Source organism: Macadamia integrifolia, chromosome 4 (genome assembly GCF_013358625.1).
Source record: "Macadamia integrifolia cultivar HAES 741 chromosome 4, SCU_Mint_v3, whole genome shotgun sequence".
Lineage (NCBI taxonomy): Eukaryota > Viridiplantae > Streptophyta > Magnoliopsida > Proteales > Proteaceae > Macadamia > Macadamia integrifolia.
Window position 1 is genome coordinate 1,814,296 of NC_056560.1, and position 17,224 is coordinate 1,831,519.

General features: G+C 38.6%; 3 protein-coding genes across 3 annotated transcripts; 1 reads left to right on the forward strand and 2 right to left on the reverse strand.

Annotated features, from left to right (window-relative positions):
- Positions 1 to 2,422: 2,422 nt before the first annotated feature.
- LOC122075132 (WEB family protein At1g75720-like) lies at positions 2,423 to 4,594 on the reverse strand. Its single transcript, XM_042640042.1, has 2 exons — positions 4,305 to 4,594; positions 2,423 to 3,199 (listed from the first exon to the last, which is right to left on the reverse strand). Exons 1-2 carry the CDS (start codon positions 4,452 to 4,454, stop codon positions 2,681 to 2,683), a joined length of 669 nt encoding a protein of 222 aa, XP_042495976.1. The 5' UTR covers positions 4,455 to 4,594; the 3' UTR covers positions 2,423 to 2,680.
- A 2,859-nt stretch (positions 4,595 to 7,453) lies between these two features.
- Positions 7,454 to 7,933, reverse strand: LOC122077369 (craniofacial development protein 2-like). The gene has a single exon (XM_042643301.1). The coding sequence runs from the start codon at positions 7,931 to 7,933 to the stop codon at positions 7,454 to 7,456; it is 480 nt and encodes a 159-aa protein (XP_042499235.1).
- A 3,644-nt stretch (positions 7,934 to 11,577) lies between these two features.
- Positions 11,578 to 17,015, forward strand: LOC122075131 (hexokinase-2, chloroplastic). The gene is made up of 9 exons (XM_042640040.1): positions 11,578 to 12,568; positions 12,917 to 13,067; positions 13,167 to 13,349; positions 14,067 to 14,141; positions 14,249 to 14,404; positions 14,823 to 14,918; positions 15,030 to 15,160; positions 16,247 to 16,328; positions 16,409 to 17,015. The coding sequence occupies exons 1-9, from the start codon at positions 12,300 to 12,302 to the stop codon at positions 16,745 to 16,747; spliced, it is 1,482 nt and encodes a 493-aa protein (XP_042495974.1). The 5' UTR covers positions 11,578 to 12,299; the 3' UTR covers positions 16,748 to 17,015.
- The last annotated feature ends 209 nt before the right edge of the window (positions 17,016 to 17,224 follow it).

The following is a 17,224-nucleotide window of genomic DNA, read 5'->3' on the forward strand; positions in this document are numbered from 1 at the left end:
CTCTTTTAGATGATTTTGCAGGTCACCAGCCTGAAGATCAAGAGTCGGGCCCCACAGTGAAATTCCCTGAGGAGGATTGGTGGGTCCCTAAGGACTATGAGCACGGCACGGATTGCACGTGCGAGGGTTGTGCTGTGGGACCACAGCAGTGACTCCATACAGGGTTACTTTTTTATTCTTTTGACGACCCCTTTTGTGTACTTGATATGTAAATTGTATTCTTTTTGTGTAAATATCATGCTTGCGGGCCCACTTGTACTTAACTATGTATTACAATTTGGGTATCAAGTATATCGGGGATATTTACAGGTAAATTAAGTCTTCCGCTGAACTGTTGAACATTTTCTTAGCTGTGTGTATGCTGTGGTTGGATACTGTATCAGATGATCCTGGCAAGTTGGGTTAACCGGAGTTAACCCGGTCACCGGTCCGGTTCTGTCTGAACGGGGTGTGACACCCATGGGATTGGATAATCAATGGGTCTTGGGGATCCATTTATAAGAGTCCTTTGGCAACCCTATTGTGCTCAAACCATGGTTTCAAGTATTGGTGTCGTATCGGCTGTATTAGATCAGTATTGGTTGAGATTGATCCCTGATCCTTGACCGATATGGATCTAGTTATTTGTATCGTTTTAGGGGTAAAATTGTAAAAAAAAATAGTATTTTTTTTTTTAAAAGAAGAATTAACACAGATTGATATCCACCGATCCGATCCGATCCAGATTGGTATTGGCAAATACCGATATCAATATCAACACCATCCTCTAAATCCATGGCTCAAACTCAAACCGGTCCAGATGAGTATTGGTTGAGTTAATTAGGGATTGGATTGAGGTTGTGGGTTAGGATTTTAAATTTAGAATCAAGGGTTAAATTGGTCTATGTCGATTCTGATTTGTAGTGAATCAGATTGAATGGGATCAGAACCAGAATTAAAATTGTTTTGCATAAGATAAGGGCCTATAAAGGTCGTGGGATGGATGACCTACTACACAGCCTTACCTCAAGAATGTCGAGAGGTTATTAATAGATTGAAGCCTTTGTTAAATAATCTTGTCAATCCTTATCTTAGTGTCTTTGTTCTACGTGAGCTATCATTGATGGTATCTAAGTTGTGCATAAGGTTTGATACCAAATGTGGCATAATAAGAGTGAAAAAAGGTTATATGGCTCTCAAATTGAATCTTAGTAAGGCTTATGGTAGAGTATTATTTAGAAAATGGGTGCATGAGATTCATCTTCCATCTAAATTTAGAAAATGTCCATCTATGAGGGAGAATATTATTTTGCTGGTGTTTAATATCAATTTCATTGTTGCAAGGCAAAGAGCTCAAATTCCCACGTTTTGGCTTCCCCCTATGACATCAATCAAGTTGAATGTGGATGGAGCTAACAAATGAAACCCTGGTATTACTGGAGGGGGAGGTCTCATCAGAAATAAGGAAGGCAAGGTGCTTGCAGCTTTCTCTAGTTTCTATAGTGTTTGTTCTAATTGTGTGGCTAAGTTGCGTGCCTTGAGGGATGGGTTAAGGTTATGTAGGGATATGGGTCTCTCAGATTTTTTTTATTAACTCTGATTCTACCTTGATTGTGAATTCAATGTCTAACATGGTATGTGAGCTATGGAGTTGCTGGTATTGGTTTGAGGAAGTTATGACTCTATGTGACTCTCTTAAAATTCAAATCTCTTTCTCTTTTCGGCAGATTGGTTGGCGAACTTGGTGTGTACTTCAACTAGCCATTAAAGAGACGGTGCTCAAGTATGTATAAATCTTCACATCAGATTATTTACGTTTGATGTTGGATCGATTGTTTTCGCATGGAACCCCAACAATTTGTGTTATCATTTTTATATTTACTCTAATGCCCTTTTTCTTTTCAAGCAAAAGTTTTGGGCAAGACAATGCTACTCTGCTAGTGCATGTACATGTCAATGCATGGGCCAATGGGAGGGCATGAGGGAACATCTTCAGTGTAGGGGCAGTATGGTCTTTATGCACTATCTATATCTAGACATAGACACACGCAATTGGATATCGTTCTTTCTTCCAAAAATTTTATGAAATGAAAATTTTATGTGAAAATGGTGAGGAACAATTCCACAAATTCAGACATTGAGCTATTAGATTAAAATGTAACATAAAATGGGTCAAGTGTAGGACTTTGTGTACACCTTCGTATATCTTTTGGTCCCTCACTCCCTCCACCTAATAGTTCAATATTATTGGACGGTTCTACAAACATTTTTAAAGATTCAATCAATAAAAAATAATAATCTCAATTGTATATAAGTATGATGTTTTATTGTATTACTCCTACTTTGTCCTAAGTCTCGAGCACATCCTCAACCCACTTACCCTAGGGCACCTAAATGCCTTTCTAATTGACAGAAAAAGGGTTAAAAAGAAAAATAGCGATTATTACATTGAGGGGTTTTCATTTATTTACTTTTTTTTGTTAAAGATTTGCACACCGTCGGCCGAAATTTGAAATTGCATGCTGACATTCCTTTTAAGACTTAGATTATTGTCGCAAACTATTGTAAAATGTCTTATATATATCCCCCTATTCCAGTGTTTTACTGTAGTACCCTTCAAATCCTGAAATTGCACACGGGTGGCAGAGGGAACACCACCCCGCCCCCCCCACCCTTCCCTTTGTCTCTCTCAAAAATACCCTTAACTAGGTCGAGGGGGGACTCTTAGGGTTGTAGTACCACCCTGATGAGTTCCCCTTTTCTTAGAGAAAATAAATCCTATTAGTGGGATTATGGGATTCTTCTTCTTCTTCGTTCGCAAAGAAGGTTGTCTCTCAAGTACTTCACCACGGCCTTCTGCAGGGCTTACAACCTGAGCCAGTGAAGGAGGGCTGGCAAACTTAACATATCTTCTATTCTGAACCTCTGGGACACCTTCTTCTTCTTTAACTCTTGGAGTCTCCACTTTAATCGTTCTTGCATTCTCAACAAACTTGAGGTCTTCCATCTCAGAGTAAATTGGTTGTTTCTGGGCTTCCTTAGCCTTCATTTGTTTCAGCTCTATTTTCGTCTTCTCCAGCTCTTCACTCAGAGAAGAAAGACAATTCGCCATCATTACACCTTCTTCTCTTGCTTGTTGGAGGCTTTGCTTTGTCTCTTCAAGCTCTGTAGTGACAGTTCCTAGCTTGGATTGGCCGTGACCCATTTCACCTTCTCCCATCTGATAAAGTAACTCAAAGTTAGTCTTAAATCTTAAGCAAAGTGATTAGGCTCTGGTATTTCTTTAACTCAAAAGCAAAAGAGATTGATTCTTAGCTAAACCCAGAGCTTCAGGAAAGCTTTTTTTAGAATATTACAATGAGTTCTCTTTAACTATGTTATTATTTATGCAATAATATGGTTCACCTTTATTGCATAAATTATTGGGAAGAAAGAAAAGGTTCTACTAACAAATAATACTAGGCCATCCCAAGATAAAGAAAAGCCAAAGGCAAGTATTGCACAACACAATCACAGCTCAGCTACACAGAAACTTTGATTAATGTACAAGGAATATGAAAGGTTCATCCCTTAGAGCAAACACCAAGAAATACAAAGAAAATGAACAATTTAAAGCAAAGAGGACACATAGTTTTAATATGGTTCACACACCAATATGATATGCTACATTCACAGGTGAAGTTGAAGGTGATTCACTAAATGATGGAGGAAAAGATACAATGAAAATCTCTCATGAATACAAAAAAGTTGCGACAATAATTCTTACCTAGAAACCCTAACTCGAAATTTCCTTTTCATTATGTTTTCTTTACTTGCTCAACAAGACAATAAAACAAATAAATACTCTTCTAAGTTGGGTTGATATATCTATCGGGTCACATTTGGTCCTATTGACCCAAGCCTCTATAACCATCACAAACCTCACAAAAATTTTCCATTCGGGTTGCCACAGAAAATGTTGAAGCGGGGCAATCTTCAAAGTGAGTATAAAAATTCGAGACACACATAACACTATCCTGTATTCCAATTAAGTTCAAATGTTCTAAATTATCTATCAATCATATATTCCAGCTAACTTCAATCAAGGTTTCTAATCCCATTCATATAATTAGAACATGTAAGTTTCCTATTCTGTAATGGCTTTAATGGTGAGGGAAGAACACAACAAAAACTAAAAGCTGGCAATAACAAGAGTCATTACAGTTACAATAGTAATAGCTTAATCAAATTGAAAACAAGTATAAATATAAGGATTAAATGGAGATGATCGAAAGAGAGAAGATGATGAATAAGGTATTGAAGACAGTATTGATGATAAGGGAAACCTCTTTAAGGTGTTTGGAATAGAGCTCCCCAGCTAAAACTCTCTCTCCAAATAACATCACAGCTTCCTTAACAGAGCGAAAGGGAGCCCTTGTATCAATCTCTGCCCTCTTCATCACCTGCACCACCATTTCTTCGGTATCCGTGGCCATGCCGCCTCACTAGTACTCTTACTGTCTTCGTGTGAGAGAATGAATGATCACCTACAGCATCTAGAGAGAGAGAGAGATTGTGGGATGGAGAGAACGACAAGGACAAGCTTTTGGTTTATATGTTGGGGCGAGGGGGAGAGAGAGAGAGAGAGAGAGAGAGAAGTGGAGAGAGATTATTTTCTTAATGGAGGGACCTAATAAAAATGATGTGCTTCGTTTCTTCGCGTCCACTTCACTAGTATTCTGTTATTTGAAGGTGAAAGTCGGTTGAAGGTGAAGTCGGTCTTGATTCAACAGATCCTATAGCGTATTATATTGCATTAATAATATGTGGAACAGAGGGACGGAAAAGAGAGACTTCTCACCTAAGCTCTGCCTATAAGCCTATAATACTATGTTATATATACTTCGTGGAGGGAATGAAAATGACCAAAGTGATTACTAGGTTAGGATCTACCAAAAAAAAAAGATTATTAGGTTAGGCACCTCCTTCCGCCTCCACATCCTTTGGGCCACCACATCGATGCAGTGAGTATCCAGTGGTTGAGAATCCTTAGGATGTGTGTTTGGATGCTTTTAGCCATCATGTGTTCACTGCATCAGTGCAACGGTTACAAAGGATGTCGACTCCTACATCCCTTCTTTCCTTCAACAACAACAACAACAACAACAAAGCTTAGCCTTATCCCAACTAAATGGGGTCGGCTATATAGATCCGTAAAGCAAAAAAAAAAAAAAATGGCACTTTGGGACATGCCACTCACGAATAATCCGCAACTCGGATCCTAGCCCTCCATGCAGCTCTGTTAGATGTCATATTAGGGTGAAGACTTAACTTTTGCATATCTCTTCTAACTATCTCATCAATGGTCATTTTTTGGCCTGCCTCTAACCCTTTTAGTTTCATTCATCTGCAGTTGGTCACTTCTTCGTATTGGGGCATCCAAGGGCCTCCTTTGGACATGCCCAAACCATAGTAACCGACATTCTCTGAGCTTATCTTGAATTGGTGCAACTCCTAAATCTGTTCTAACTTGATCATTCCTTATTCTATCTCTCCGGATTTTGCCGCACATCCATCTCGACATCCTCATCTCAGTCACACTCAACTTATCTATATTACGCTTCTTGACTGCCCAACATTCTGCACCATACATCAAAGCAGGTCTTATGGCTATCCTGTAGAATTCTCCCTTGAGCTTTAGAGGAATACATCAATCACATAACACTCCAGACACCCCTCTCCATTTCATCCATCATACTTTAGTTCTGTGGAAAACATCATCATCAATCTCACCTTCTTTGTTTAATGTAAAGCCCAGATATCTGAAACAGTCATATTGCAGGATCTCTCTCCCATCAATCTTCACTTCCTCGCTATCAATCCTCAATCGATTGAAGTTACACTTCTTGTATTCCTTCTTTGTTCTACTTATCTTAAGACCCCTCGATTCCAAAGTATATCTCCATAGTTTCAACCTATCATTAATCTTTGGCACTGTTTCACCGACCAGTACAATATCATCTGCAAAAAGCATGCACCACGAGACCTTTTCTTGAATATTCCTAGTTAATTCATCCATGACCAACGTAAATAGGTAAGGGCCCAATGCGGATCCTTAATGTAACCCAATATTAATCTGGAACTCAACACCTTAGCCTCCCACAAATCTCACACTAGTCACCACGTCTCCATACATATCTTTAAGTATATCTACATATTTACTTGACACTTCTTTCTTCTCTAAAACATGTCAAATTAAATCTCTGGGAACCCTGTCGTAGGCCTTTTCTAGGTCAATGAAGACCATATGAAGATCTCTCTTGTAGGTTCTGGCTTTTTCCATAAGCCTCCTAATAAGGTAGATTGCTTCTGTAGTGGATCTCCTAGGCATGAAGCCAAATTGGTTCCCTGAAATATTAGTTTCTCTCCTTAAGCAAACTTCTATTACCTTCTCCCACAGTTTCATAGTATGACTCATAAGTTTTATGCTTCTATAGTTGTTGCAATTTTGGATATCACCTTTATTTTTATAAATTGGGATATAATGCTTCTCCTCCATTCATCAGGCATCTTATTCATGTTCATAATCTTTTTGAACAACCCAGTCAACCAAACAACACCACGTGGTCCCAAACTCTTCCACACTTCAATAGGGACCTCATCCGGTCCTGGTGTCTTCCCTACTTTCATCTTCCTCAGGGCTTCCTTAATCTCGATCTCTCCTATCTTGCGTATATACCTGTGATTCCTATTGTGGAGCAGGCTCCTTGAACCACTTCAATTAGGGTTGTCTCCATTAAGCAAGTTACAAAAATAATCATCTCATCTCCTCTTTATGTCTTCATCTTTCACAAGCACTCTACCATCCTCATTCTTAATACATCGAACCTAGTCGAGATCCCTACTCTTCCTTTCTCAAATTTTAGCTATCTCACAGATAGCCTTTTCCCCCTCCTTGGTATTTAAATTGTTGTAAAAGTCATCATATTTTCTCACCCATGCTTTCCCCACAATCCTTCTTGTCTCATTCTTGGTGGGTCTTATATCTCTCTTTATCTTCAACTTCCCCAGTCCTTTGCCAAATTTTAAAATTATATTTCTTAGTCTTGATGGCAGCCTAGACCTCAACATCCCACCACCAAGTCTCTCTGGGGACCAACTTAGCAACCCTAGCCACCCCTAGAACTTCCTTAGCAATTTTCTTAATGCAACATGTCATCTCATTCCACATCATGTTGGCATCCCCTTCACAATCGCACTTTCCATGCTTCACCACCTTATTTGTAAAGAACCCCACTGACTCTCCTTTCAATCTCCACCACCTAACCTTAGGGCACACTTGATTCCTTTTTTTTTTCTTCGGTAAACGGAAGTACATGTCTAAGATCAACAATCTATGTTGAGAGGTTAAACTCTCCCCAAGTATGACCTTACAATCCTTACACATCTATCTGTTAGGCCTTCTAGTGAGAAAGAAGTCTATTTGACTGGGATGCTATCCACTTTTGTACGTAATTAAGTGTTCTTCCCTTTTAGCGAAAAAAATATTAACAATAGATAGATCGTAGGCGGTTGCGAAGTCCAAAATTGAGGTTCCCTCTTCATTTCTCTCCCCAACTCCATAACCTCTGTGCACCTCTACATGACTTCTCCTATCCTTCCCAATGTGTCCATTCAGATTGCCTCCCATAATAATCTTTTCATCCAGTCTAAAACTATGCATCAATTCATCCATGTGTTCACAAAATTGCAGCTTGCAGCTCTCATCCAATCCTGCTTGTGGAGCATAAACACTGATAATGTTGATCACTTTTTTATCTAACACCATCTTTAAGGATATAATCTTGTCTCCCACTCTTTTAACGTCTACCACATTGTTCTTCAAGTCTTTATCCACCACTATGCCAACTCTGCCTCTTCCACTCTGGTCTCCCAAATACCAAAGTTTAAAATCGTCCAATATCTTAGCTTTCATCCCTTTCCATCTAGTCTCTTAGATACATGCAATGTTAATCCTTCTCCTTCTCTTCCCTTTTTTCCTTCTCCCCTCAAAAATGTTTGCCAAGTGGTAAATATGGGTGGGCATTTAACAGTGACTCTCAAATTATGTGAACCTCATGAGCCTTGGACACATATTAATCATAAAGTCTGGAGATTAACTTATAGGGTTTTTAACCTCTCTCAAGCTGAGTCTATGAACAATCAAAATTTGTTCCTTGATGGTAATGTGTTATAAATATGTGGAACTAATTAAATATAAAGAAAAGGAACAATATGAGAAAGTGTAGAGTACCCTACTTGCTTTCATAATCCTCTTCTTAAAATATAATTATTATACGTGCATATGCAATAATAATTAATTTTACGTCAGTTTATAAATGTTATATACTATATGGAGAATGGTATTTGAAAGTCATGGTTCTCAAAACCTAACTAGGTTCTATTGAAAGAGAGTGCAATTTAGGTTCATGAAAGTTTTGATAGATGAAATCATTGTTGTGAAAGAAGAACTAAATTTAAGGGAAAAGGCTGGGCAATCTAGCTGTGTGCCTAGCTTGTGTCGGCCTCTCTCCCCAACTTAGTGAAATGATCCCCTGCCTTCACTTGTCTCCCTCGTTAGCTCACCTGGAGTGAGTGGTACATGTCTATCCCTTCTCTTAAAAATAATTTTAAAAAATGGAAAAATAATTCTATTTGGTCATGTGGCTCCTGCGCTCAAACACAAAGGGAGGCAAAATGATGACCCAGCTCATATTGATACTCGTATATGCCCCGTCATTGGCCTCCACACCGATGCAAGAGCCATGCAACCAGGTAGCTTTCTTCTTCCCTATAAAAAAAAATTAAATAAATAAAAATAAATAAATAAATAAATGATCAAAACCGAATTTAGTATGGGTTACAAAAGTGGGTAAGCATTTGAATTCTTTTTTTTATTCCAATTCAGTGATGAACTGATGATCAAGATGGATCTATGTAACCGAATTGGAGCAGTTCTGGTTTTTGCAAACTAAGGGGACAACTATGGAAAAAGAAGAAGGCCCAAATCAACTAATGCAGATAGTGATTGATCAAACAAATCAGGTGGCTGCTGGTTCACAGCTCAACCATAGACAACAAACTGGTTACATGACTGATAACTCCATCTGGTGGGCCTGTAACTATCTCCTTGTTCGTTTTCGAACCACAAAGGAATCGGGTACTTTGCTTCCTTCAAACGCTTTGGACCTTCGGATCTGGGCCCATGGTTTGAGAAATCGGAATTGGATCATTAGGATTGGAAATTGGAATCAAATCTCCAATTCTGAGAAGATTTGGAATGACTGATACCGATCCTTCCTGGTTCAGCCCGTTTTGTTTCACCGTTTTCGGGTAAGAGTTCTAAGGTTCAGGCTAGAGGTGTTCAAATTGGAGCCGAATCGGGTAAAATGATCAAACCAAAATGGCCGGATCAAGCCGACCAATGTCTTATTGGGCCAACTTCAATTGGTTCAAAACCTATATCGAAATTAAAACCAATCAATATACCCTGATAAGAAATTAATGACAACTAGAGACTCATTTGAAAAAGAAAAAAATATTTTTTTTAATTGTTTATAAATATGTATGTTAAACCAAACCCAAATTGGGTCAAAACAAAAACCAAAACCTATCCAATAACAAGCCGCAATCAAATTCAACTTTTATTGATTTGGTTTCAAATTCACCACTCACATTGAAACCAATTCAACCGAACCAAAATTTAAACGAATAGACTGTATAGACCGTTTGACACCTGCAATTGATAATACTGATTCCATCCTTCAATTCCAATACCTTAAACCTTGTTGGCGGCTTAAAAACATTAGAATTGGAATGGATAGTATAATACTGAGAGTAATAGAATTTGGATCCGCTGTTTATACAATCACCTGATTGTACATGTTTATTTTCAAACATATTCCTTTTTACCTTTACAATGACAAAAAGTAAGATAGATATTGAATGCTCATATGTACGGCCAGATAATCCTTTATGCAACGGATCCAACGTCTCACTTGTTGCTACACAATATAAATATGCGAAAGTGAAAGATGCTTAACATGACGGCAATTAGTAACAAAGAATAAAGCACAGAAGGTCAGCGGCCTTCATCGTAGCATCCGCCCACTTTTCAAACCAAACCTCAACGGCTCTATGTAACGGTAGGCGTTGAGGTTCACACTCCAAATAAATTAGTTTATAATAATCTTTTGCCAGCGGTGAAGGTTTCCTTCCCCACTTGCAATTTTTCCATGCGAGAATTAATTTTATATTTTTGGCCATTGGATACAATAAAAAGATTTTTTCTAACACCAACAATCTTTCAATGACTCATTCAAGGGTTGCAAGCAGTGCTGAGATGTATGTTTAAGTCCTCTCAGTCTTTCAATGATAGTTGGATAATCAAATCATTGGAGAGGAGCCGGATAGAACTCATTTGATGTGTTGAGTCTTCACATTGAATTATTTATTTCCAATGTAATATTATTATCTCCATCATCCACGTGAAATCTATGGTCCATAGAGTGATCCCACAATTGGGAGGAGCCAGGCACATGTCTCAAGGTCACCCCATCTGTGAGATCACTCTATGGTTCATGGGCTTAGAGAGAAATTCTATCCTAAAATGTAGCCGTTGTTAGTGTAGGAATAGTTTCCTACACTACCATCCATATAAGCTGACCAACAACTAGGTAGATTGGTTGTAGGAAGCTTTAAGCTTGTTAACGTGAATTTCAATTTTCTGTTTAGAATTTTGAAATAAAGGGTGAAGGAGAGATCCAATAATGCACCACCCTCTATTTCGGATAAAAATCGTCTGCAATTCCAATCTTGTACAATATCCCTGCAGAATGTGATATTTGGCAATGTTGATGCGGACAGCCTAGATGAAAAGGGAGAAGTGGATGCCACTCGGACCAATTTATGTCCGATTAAACCGGATTGAACCAAAATGATGAAGATGACCCAACCCAATCTACAAAGGGGTATTTTAGAATTGTGAAACCCTAAAATTTACTTTCATGTTCTCTTTTCTTCTTCTTCACTCTCTGTTCTCTCTTTTTCTACTTCACTCCCTTTTAACTTCTGAGTGTAACAACACCACAAACAACAACAACAACAACCATCAGAGTCCTAGCTAGAGCAGCACCGTCGAGTGTTCGACCTGGGTAGGGTCTTCTCCAGCACCAATGGCACCTCCCTCGCCTTTGAACCTTGATCTGTTACATCGCGGCAGTGGTAGTGCTAGTGGCAGCGCTGGTCCTGGTGATCAATTGTGGTAACGCTGACAGCCAAATTTGGAAGATTTGAAATATTACAAAGAAAAAAATTAAGAAAATTAACACAAAAGATATGAAGAGAGAACATAAAATACTCTATTCAAGGGAAAATCTGGAAAATAAAAGGTTAACCGTAGCTGTAACAAGGAAAACATAGAGAAATTCATGATTTCTCGTTATAAAAAACAGCTTGAGGTGAAAACAAAAGTTCCGATCACATATTTACATGATAATTCCGGTCTCAGCCTTTTCTCTCTTTTTCTTTTTTTTCTTTTTTCCTTCTTAGAAAAAAATAAAGGAGCAATAACTTGAAATGGAAATACAAATATCGTCCGATCTGAACCAGTGACGCTCCCAAAATCACAGTATTAAGCGACTTCCGGCGATCGAAGAGTCCCCTAGGAGAACTATGGGGTCGTGATTGAAATCAACAACGGAAGAGGAGTTGGAATCGCTCTGGGCCTCACCTCTGGCACCATAAAACATAGCCTGAAAGTCGGCAGCAACGGCGACTGTTGAACCTCAGATGGTGATGGTTCATGTTTATGTTCATGTTTAAGTTTCAAGTTCATATTGATGGGCATGTTCTCCGATTGTACGAACAAGTCCAAAAAGAAAAAGGGCGCATCGTCCGTGAAACCCCATCAACGGCAATCACTGCCGCCGTCGCATCAGCATAGAGCTTACTATCTCAAGAAGAGGAGAAGATAAGAGGAAAGTAATTTTTAGGGTTTCACAGTTTCAAAATACCCCTATTTATGGTTGGGTTGGGTCATCATTATTTTGGTTTTATTCGATTTAATCAAATTAAAATCGATCACAGTAACATTTACTTCTCTCTTTTTTTATCTGAACTGTCCACATCAGTATTACCACGTGTTGATCTATGCAAGAATATTGCATAATATTAATATTGGAATTGGAATTGGAGACGATTTTTATCCCTCTCTTTCCCATCACCATTAAAGCTTCATGTTTTTTCAGCTTTTTCTTCTTTCCTCTTCTCCTATGTTTGCTAGATCTTAACGACCGACAATAATGGAAGTCGCTGCACCTTCAGCTGCCGTCGTCTCGTTCTCCGCCGCAATGTCTCCTATTAGGAGGCCCCGGGCAAGGATGGCAGTCCGATCTACGGGTCTCTCTGTTGTCCCAATACTGACTAATCTACAGAACACTTGCGCCACACCTCTACCTGTCCTGCGCCGAGTTGCAGACGCTATGACTGACGATATGCGAGCTGGGGTCGCTGTGGATGGGGGCAGCGATCTTAAGATGATTCTCAGCTATGTCGATAGCTTGCCTACTGGGTATGTTGAAACTTCCTTTGAACTTCTCTTTTTTTCTTGTACTGCTTTTGTCTCTGCTTTTGCTCAAATCTTCAGTTTTGGGTTATCCCTTGAAACAAAATCTGAAGCTTTATTTGATTTGGGCATTAGATTCTGATCAAGAAACTGTTGGAGAAGAACGATCAAGAAACAATTTTGTTTTTTGTTAGACTTCCTTAATTATTAGAAAATTTATATGAATCAAGGTTAGAGTACTTAGTATACTTTGGTGCAGACACAATCAATTTTATGCCTTTACCCAATGATGATAAAACCATTTTCAACTCACTTGTTATAGATCTGACAGTGATTATTTGTACTCTGGAAAAGGGATGAGAAGGGTTTGTATTACGCTTTGGATCTTGGTGGCACCAACTTCCGGGTGTTAAGGGTACAATTGGGAGGGAAAGACAAGCGTGTTATTGACACTGAATTTGAACAAGTAACCATTCCTCAAGAGTTGATGTGTGGTACCTCTGAGGTCAGCTTCTTCTTGTTCATTTTTGTTTCAGTACGTTCTATGGATGCAAATGTCTTTAATCTAAGTGCATTGTTTATTAATTAAGCGAAATTACTGCAGGAATTGTTCGATTTCATTGCATCAGGGTTGGCTAATTTTGCACAAAAGGAAGGGGGGAGATTTCACCTGCCTCAAGATAGGAAAAGGGAGATTGGGTTTACGTTTTCTTTTCCTATCAAGCAAACATCTATTGATTCTGGCACATTAATCAAATGGACCAAGGGTTTTGCGGTCTCCGGAACGGTTGGTGTTATTCCAGATTCCCATTTCTGTATCTATGAGCAGTCTAATAGGTCATTTGACTTCTCTGTTAAATTTTTCTTTAGTTTTGCTATGTTAAGTCTTAGTTTTCTTTTGAGGACTTGTAGATTGTTCATGATAACATCTATATTCATTTAACCTAACAAAGGATTGCCATTCTTGTAGAATCCCAGGATTGAGCTAAGTGACTATCACAAGAAAGAAACTTAGAATCCGCATAGCTAATAGGTTTGATGAGCAATAAAAGAAATCTGAGTTCTGAACACGGCAAAAACTATAAGTTTAACTCTGGAGTTATGACTGCTGCATTTACATTGAATCCGACTGAAACAACTTTGTTTTTGCAATAATTTTTACCCCATTTGTCTTCTTTTTTTCTCCTCTTTGCGCGCGCGTGTGGGGTGGGGGGTGTAGAACAAATTTAATCCATCAGTGAACCAACTGGAGGAGAAAATCCACTTTAACCTGTAGAACACATTTCTATATCTATGAGCAGGGTTCAAGGTTATTGTGCATCATTGAAAGCCCTGTATAAAAAGAATGTGTATTTTCTTTTGTTTTTAGTTTTTCGGCCAATTTGACAGCTGGTACTTTCTACCCTTTGTTTACCCTAGTGTGGATCTGCATAAATCCTTTTTCAGTCATGAGCTATGATTTTCTTTAATTGCAAAACATAATTGAACTGTTGATTCTTGCCAGGCAGGAAAAGATGTAGTTGCTTGTTTGAATGAAGCTATGGAAAGACAACGATTAGACATGCATGTATCTGCCTTGGTAGGTTCTGCCCATGCTGACATGGATCTTGAAGCTTATTTTCTTCATTTAGGATTAATACTCATCATCCATGAAGTGATAAATATGTTTCAATTCCTGTAAAGTAGGTCAATGATGCAGTTGGGACACTTGCTGGAGCAAGGTACTGGGATGATGATGTAATGGTTGCTGTCATTTTGGGGACTGGAACGAATGCATGCTATGTAGAACGGATGGATGCTATTCAAAAACTGCAGGGTCAGATGCTCAGCAATGGAAGAACAGTATGTATGCAGCAATTATTTGAACCATAAATATTTGAAGCAATGATATTTTCACTAAGTTGTTGAGACTGAACCAATGAACCAAGCAACAAACTAACCTCTGAGCTGCGGAAGGATATTGGATGACCCAACTGCATGCAACATCCCCCTTTTGGGGTGTTTTTTTTTTTTTTTTGGGGGGGGGGGGGGCTGTGTGGGGGTTCACAAGGATTAGACTGCAGTTGTGAGATTTCTTGCTTGGATTACCACAAATTATATGTAAAGTGGGGTAGCTGTTGAATTACTCAGTATAACAGGAGGTGGTCCAACTTCTTGTTATGTTTATATGTATGGTGCCTAGATTTCCAAGTTCATTTTCTTTTCCTTTCTTCCTGATCTTTTTTGGGGATAACACTGTATTTTCGATTCATACATACAGATTATCAATACTGAGTGGGGAGCCTTTTCAAAAGGTCTTCCTTTAACAGAATTTGATAAAGAAATGGATGCTGCAAGCATAAATCCTGGTGAACAGGTAAAATCTTTTGTTGCCATTTTTTTTCTGTTTTTGAATAATTATGCAAAAGTTATCTGATGTTCCAAATTCTTCTTTGATATGGTATATTTTCCTATTATAATGGAGCAGATATTTGAGAAGACAATATCTGGTATGTACCTTGGTGAAATCGTCAGAAGAGTATTAGTCAAAATGGCTGAATGTGGTGCTTTATTTGGTGAATCTGTTCCTGAAAAGCTCCCCACACCTTTCATATTAAGGCAAGCTTCTGATTACATCTGTCAATATACTTGAAAATAGCTGGTTGATATGATTTTAAGACTCTGTTGAGTAATTCAATTGTCTGAACCAGCATCGTCCAGTGAGCCTTGGTTTACCTCAGGCTCTCAGTTTCACCAAAATGTTTTCATATAATACCATACATTGCCTTGAGGTAAACTAATATTTACTGGAGAAGACATGCATCTTATGATTGAGAATGTCTTAATGTTTTGCTTCATAAGATTGAGCAATTTATTGTCACATTATCACCAGAAAATTTCAACACCATTATTAGAACTCAAAATTATTTTAAATGATCAGGGTCCACTCTGAGAATGAGATCAAGGTTTTGAAGGGACAAAAGGTAGAAAATGGCACCCATCTGTCAAAGGATAAGAGGAGTAACTATATCGTTCTTGATCATCTAGCCTGTTGCATCTTACTAGAACACATCTATTAGTTGTGTACAGGATCTAGCTTATCTCAATCTTAGAAATCAATTCAGATGATCAAGGTCCACATGAGAATGGCATGGCTTTCCAGGACAGATGATAGACAATGACACCATTCTTTCTGTATAAAAGAGGCCAACATCATTCTTGATCCTTGTCAAGAGGGAAATTGCATGTCTTTGAAGTGACTTTGTGGAACTTCAGCAAGCTGGCCTGAATGAAGTTCCCTCCTGCTTTACCAAGTTTAGTAGCATAATGCAGCTTTTAGATGGCCAGCTTATGGAGTGCTATTTCGAATAAGAAATAGACTAAATATTTCTAGATAAATCTTTTTCTGTGGATCCCAAGCAAAGTCAAAACCCCAAAAGTGCATCTTCCTCACCCATTACAAGTAATCACTGTTCTCTTGTGATCTCCTGGTTCCTAGTTAATCATTTTCATGTTTGTCACCATTTTCTTCATAAATTTAACTGAGATGAACAAAACACCAGACTTTTTTTTTATCAGGTTACATAAACTATTTGAGGGAAACAAGTTCTCAAAAATCATGTATCCTTGGGTGAACTTCATTCTTAGATTAAGGACAAGAACTAGTGCCCACTCTGAAGTCTACTCCTTAATTGCTTTTTGTAGGACACCTGATTTATGTGCCATGCAGCAGGACAAATCTGATGGTTTGGAAGCAGTTGGCTTGATTTTAAGAGACATTTTTGGGGTAAACCTTGTGCTATGACTCTCTCTTATGAATTCAAGAGTTGTCTATATTTCTGATACAATTTGGTGCACCATGGCTAGGTGAGTGCCAATTTAAGTGCAAGGAAGATGGTAGTAGAAGTCTGCGATACCATTGTGAAGCGAGGTGGACGACTGACTGGAGCAGGAATTGTTGGCATTCTCCAAAAAATGGAACAGGATACTAATGGTCTCATATTTGGGAAAAGGACAGTGGTGGCAATGGATGGAGGCTTATATGAGCACTACCCTCAGTATAGAAGATATCTCCAAGATGCAGTACTAGAGCTTCTAGGATCTGAAATATCAAAGAATGTAATCATAGAACATACAAAAGATGGGTCTGGGATCGGAGCAGCTCTGCTGGCTGCTGTAAACTCCAGATATAGAAACCAATTCTAGCAGAGGAGGATGAACTGATACTCAAAATTGTCACTGTCAGTGTCATATTCTTGTTGGAATTCTGATATCTCATAGGTTGCTCACTGCCCGATCTGAACAAGACAAAGTCACATGGGATACTGGGCACCAGGAAAACCCATCAAACAGGGAGAAGAAAAAATAAAATGTGGTTGGGCTGTAAGGCTCATGAGGCATTAGCATTTTCACTCTTATTGTCATCCGGAATAAGTTTCAGAATTTTGTAATGCAATTTTGCACTATTGTAACATGTTGGTCACATATTCAAAACTTAGAAACAGCTTCTCCAACAAAAGGGAGAGGGAGAGGGAGAGGGGGGGATAAGGTTACATACGTTTTCCCCTTCCAACTACTACAATAATGGGAGCTTCATGCACTAAGTTGTTCTTTTTTTCTTAATCGGCTTTCACTTCATTACAAAAACAGAGCATGACTCTATTTATGAGATCGTTATAAGAG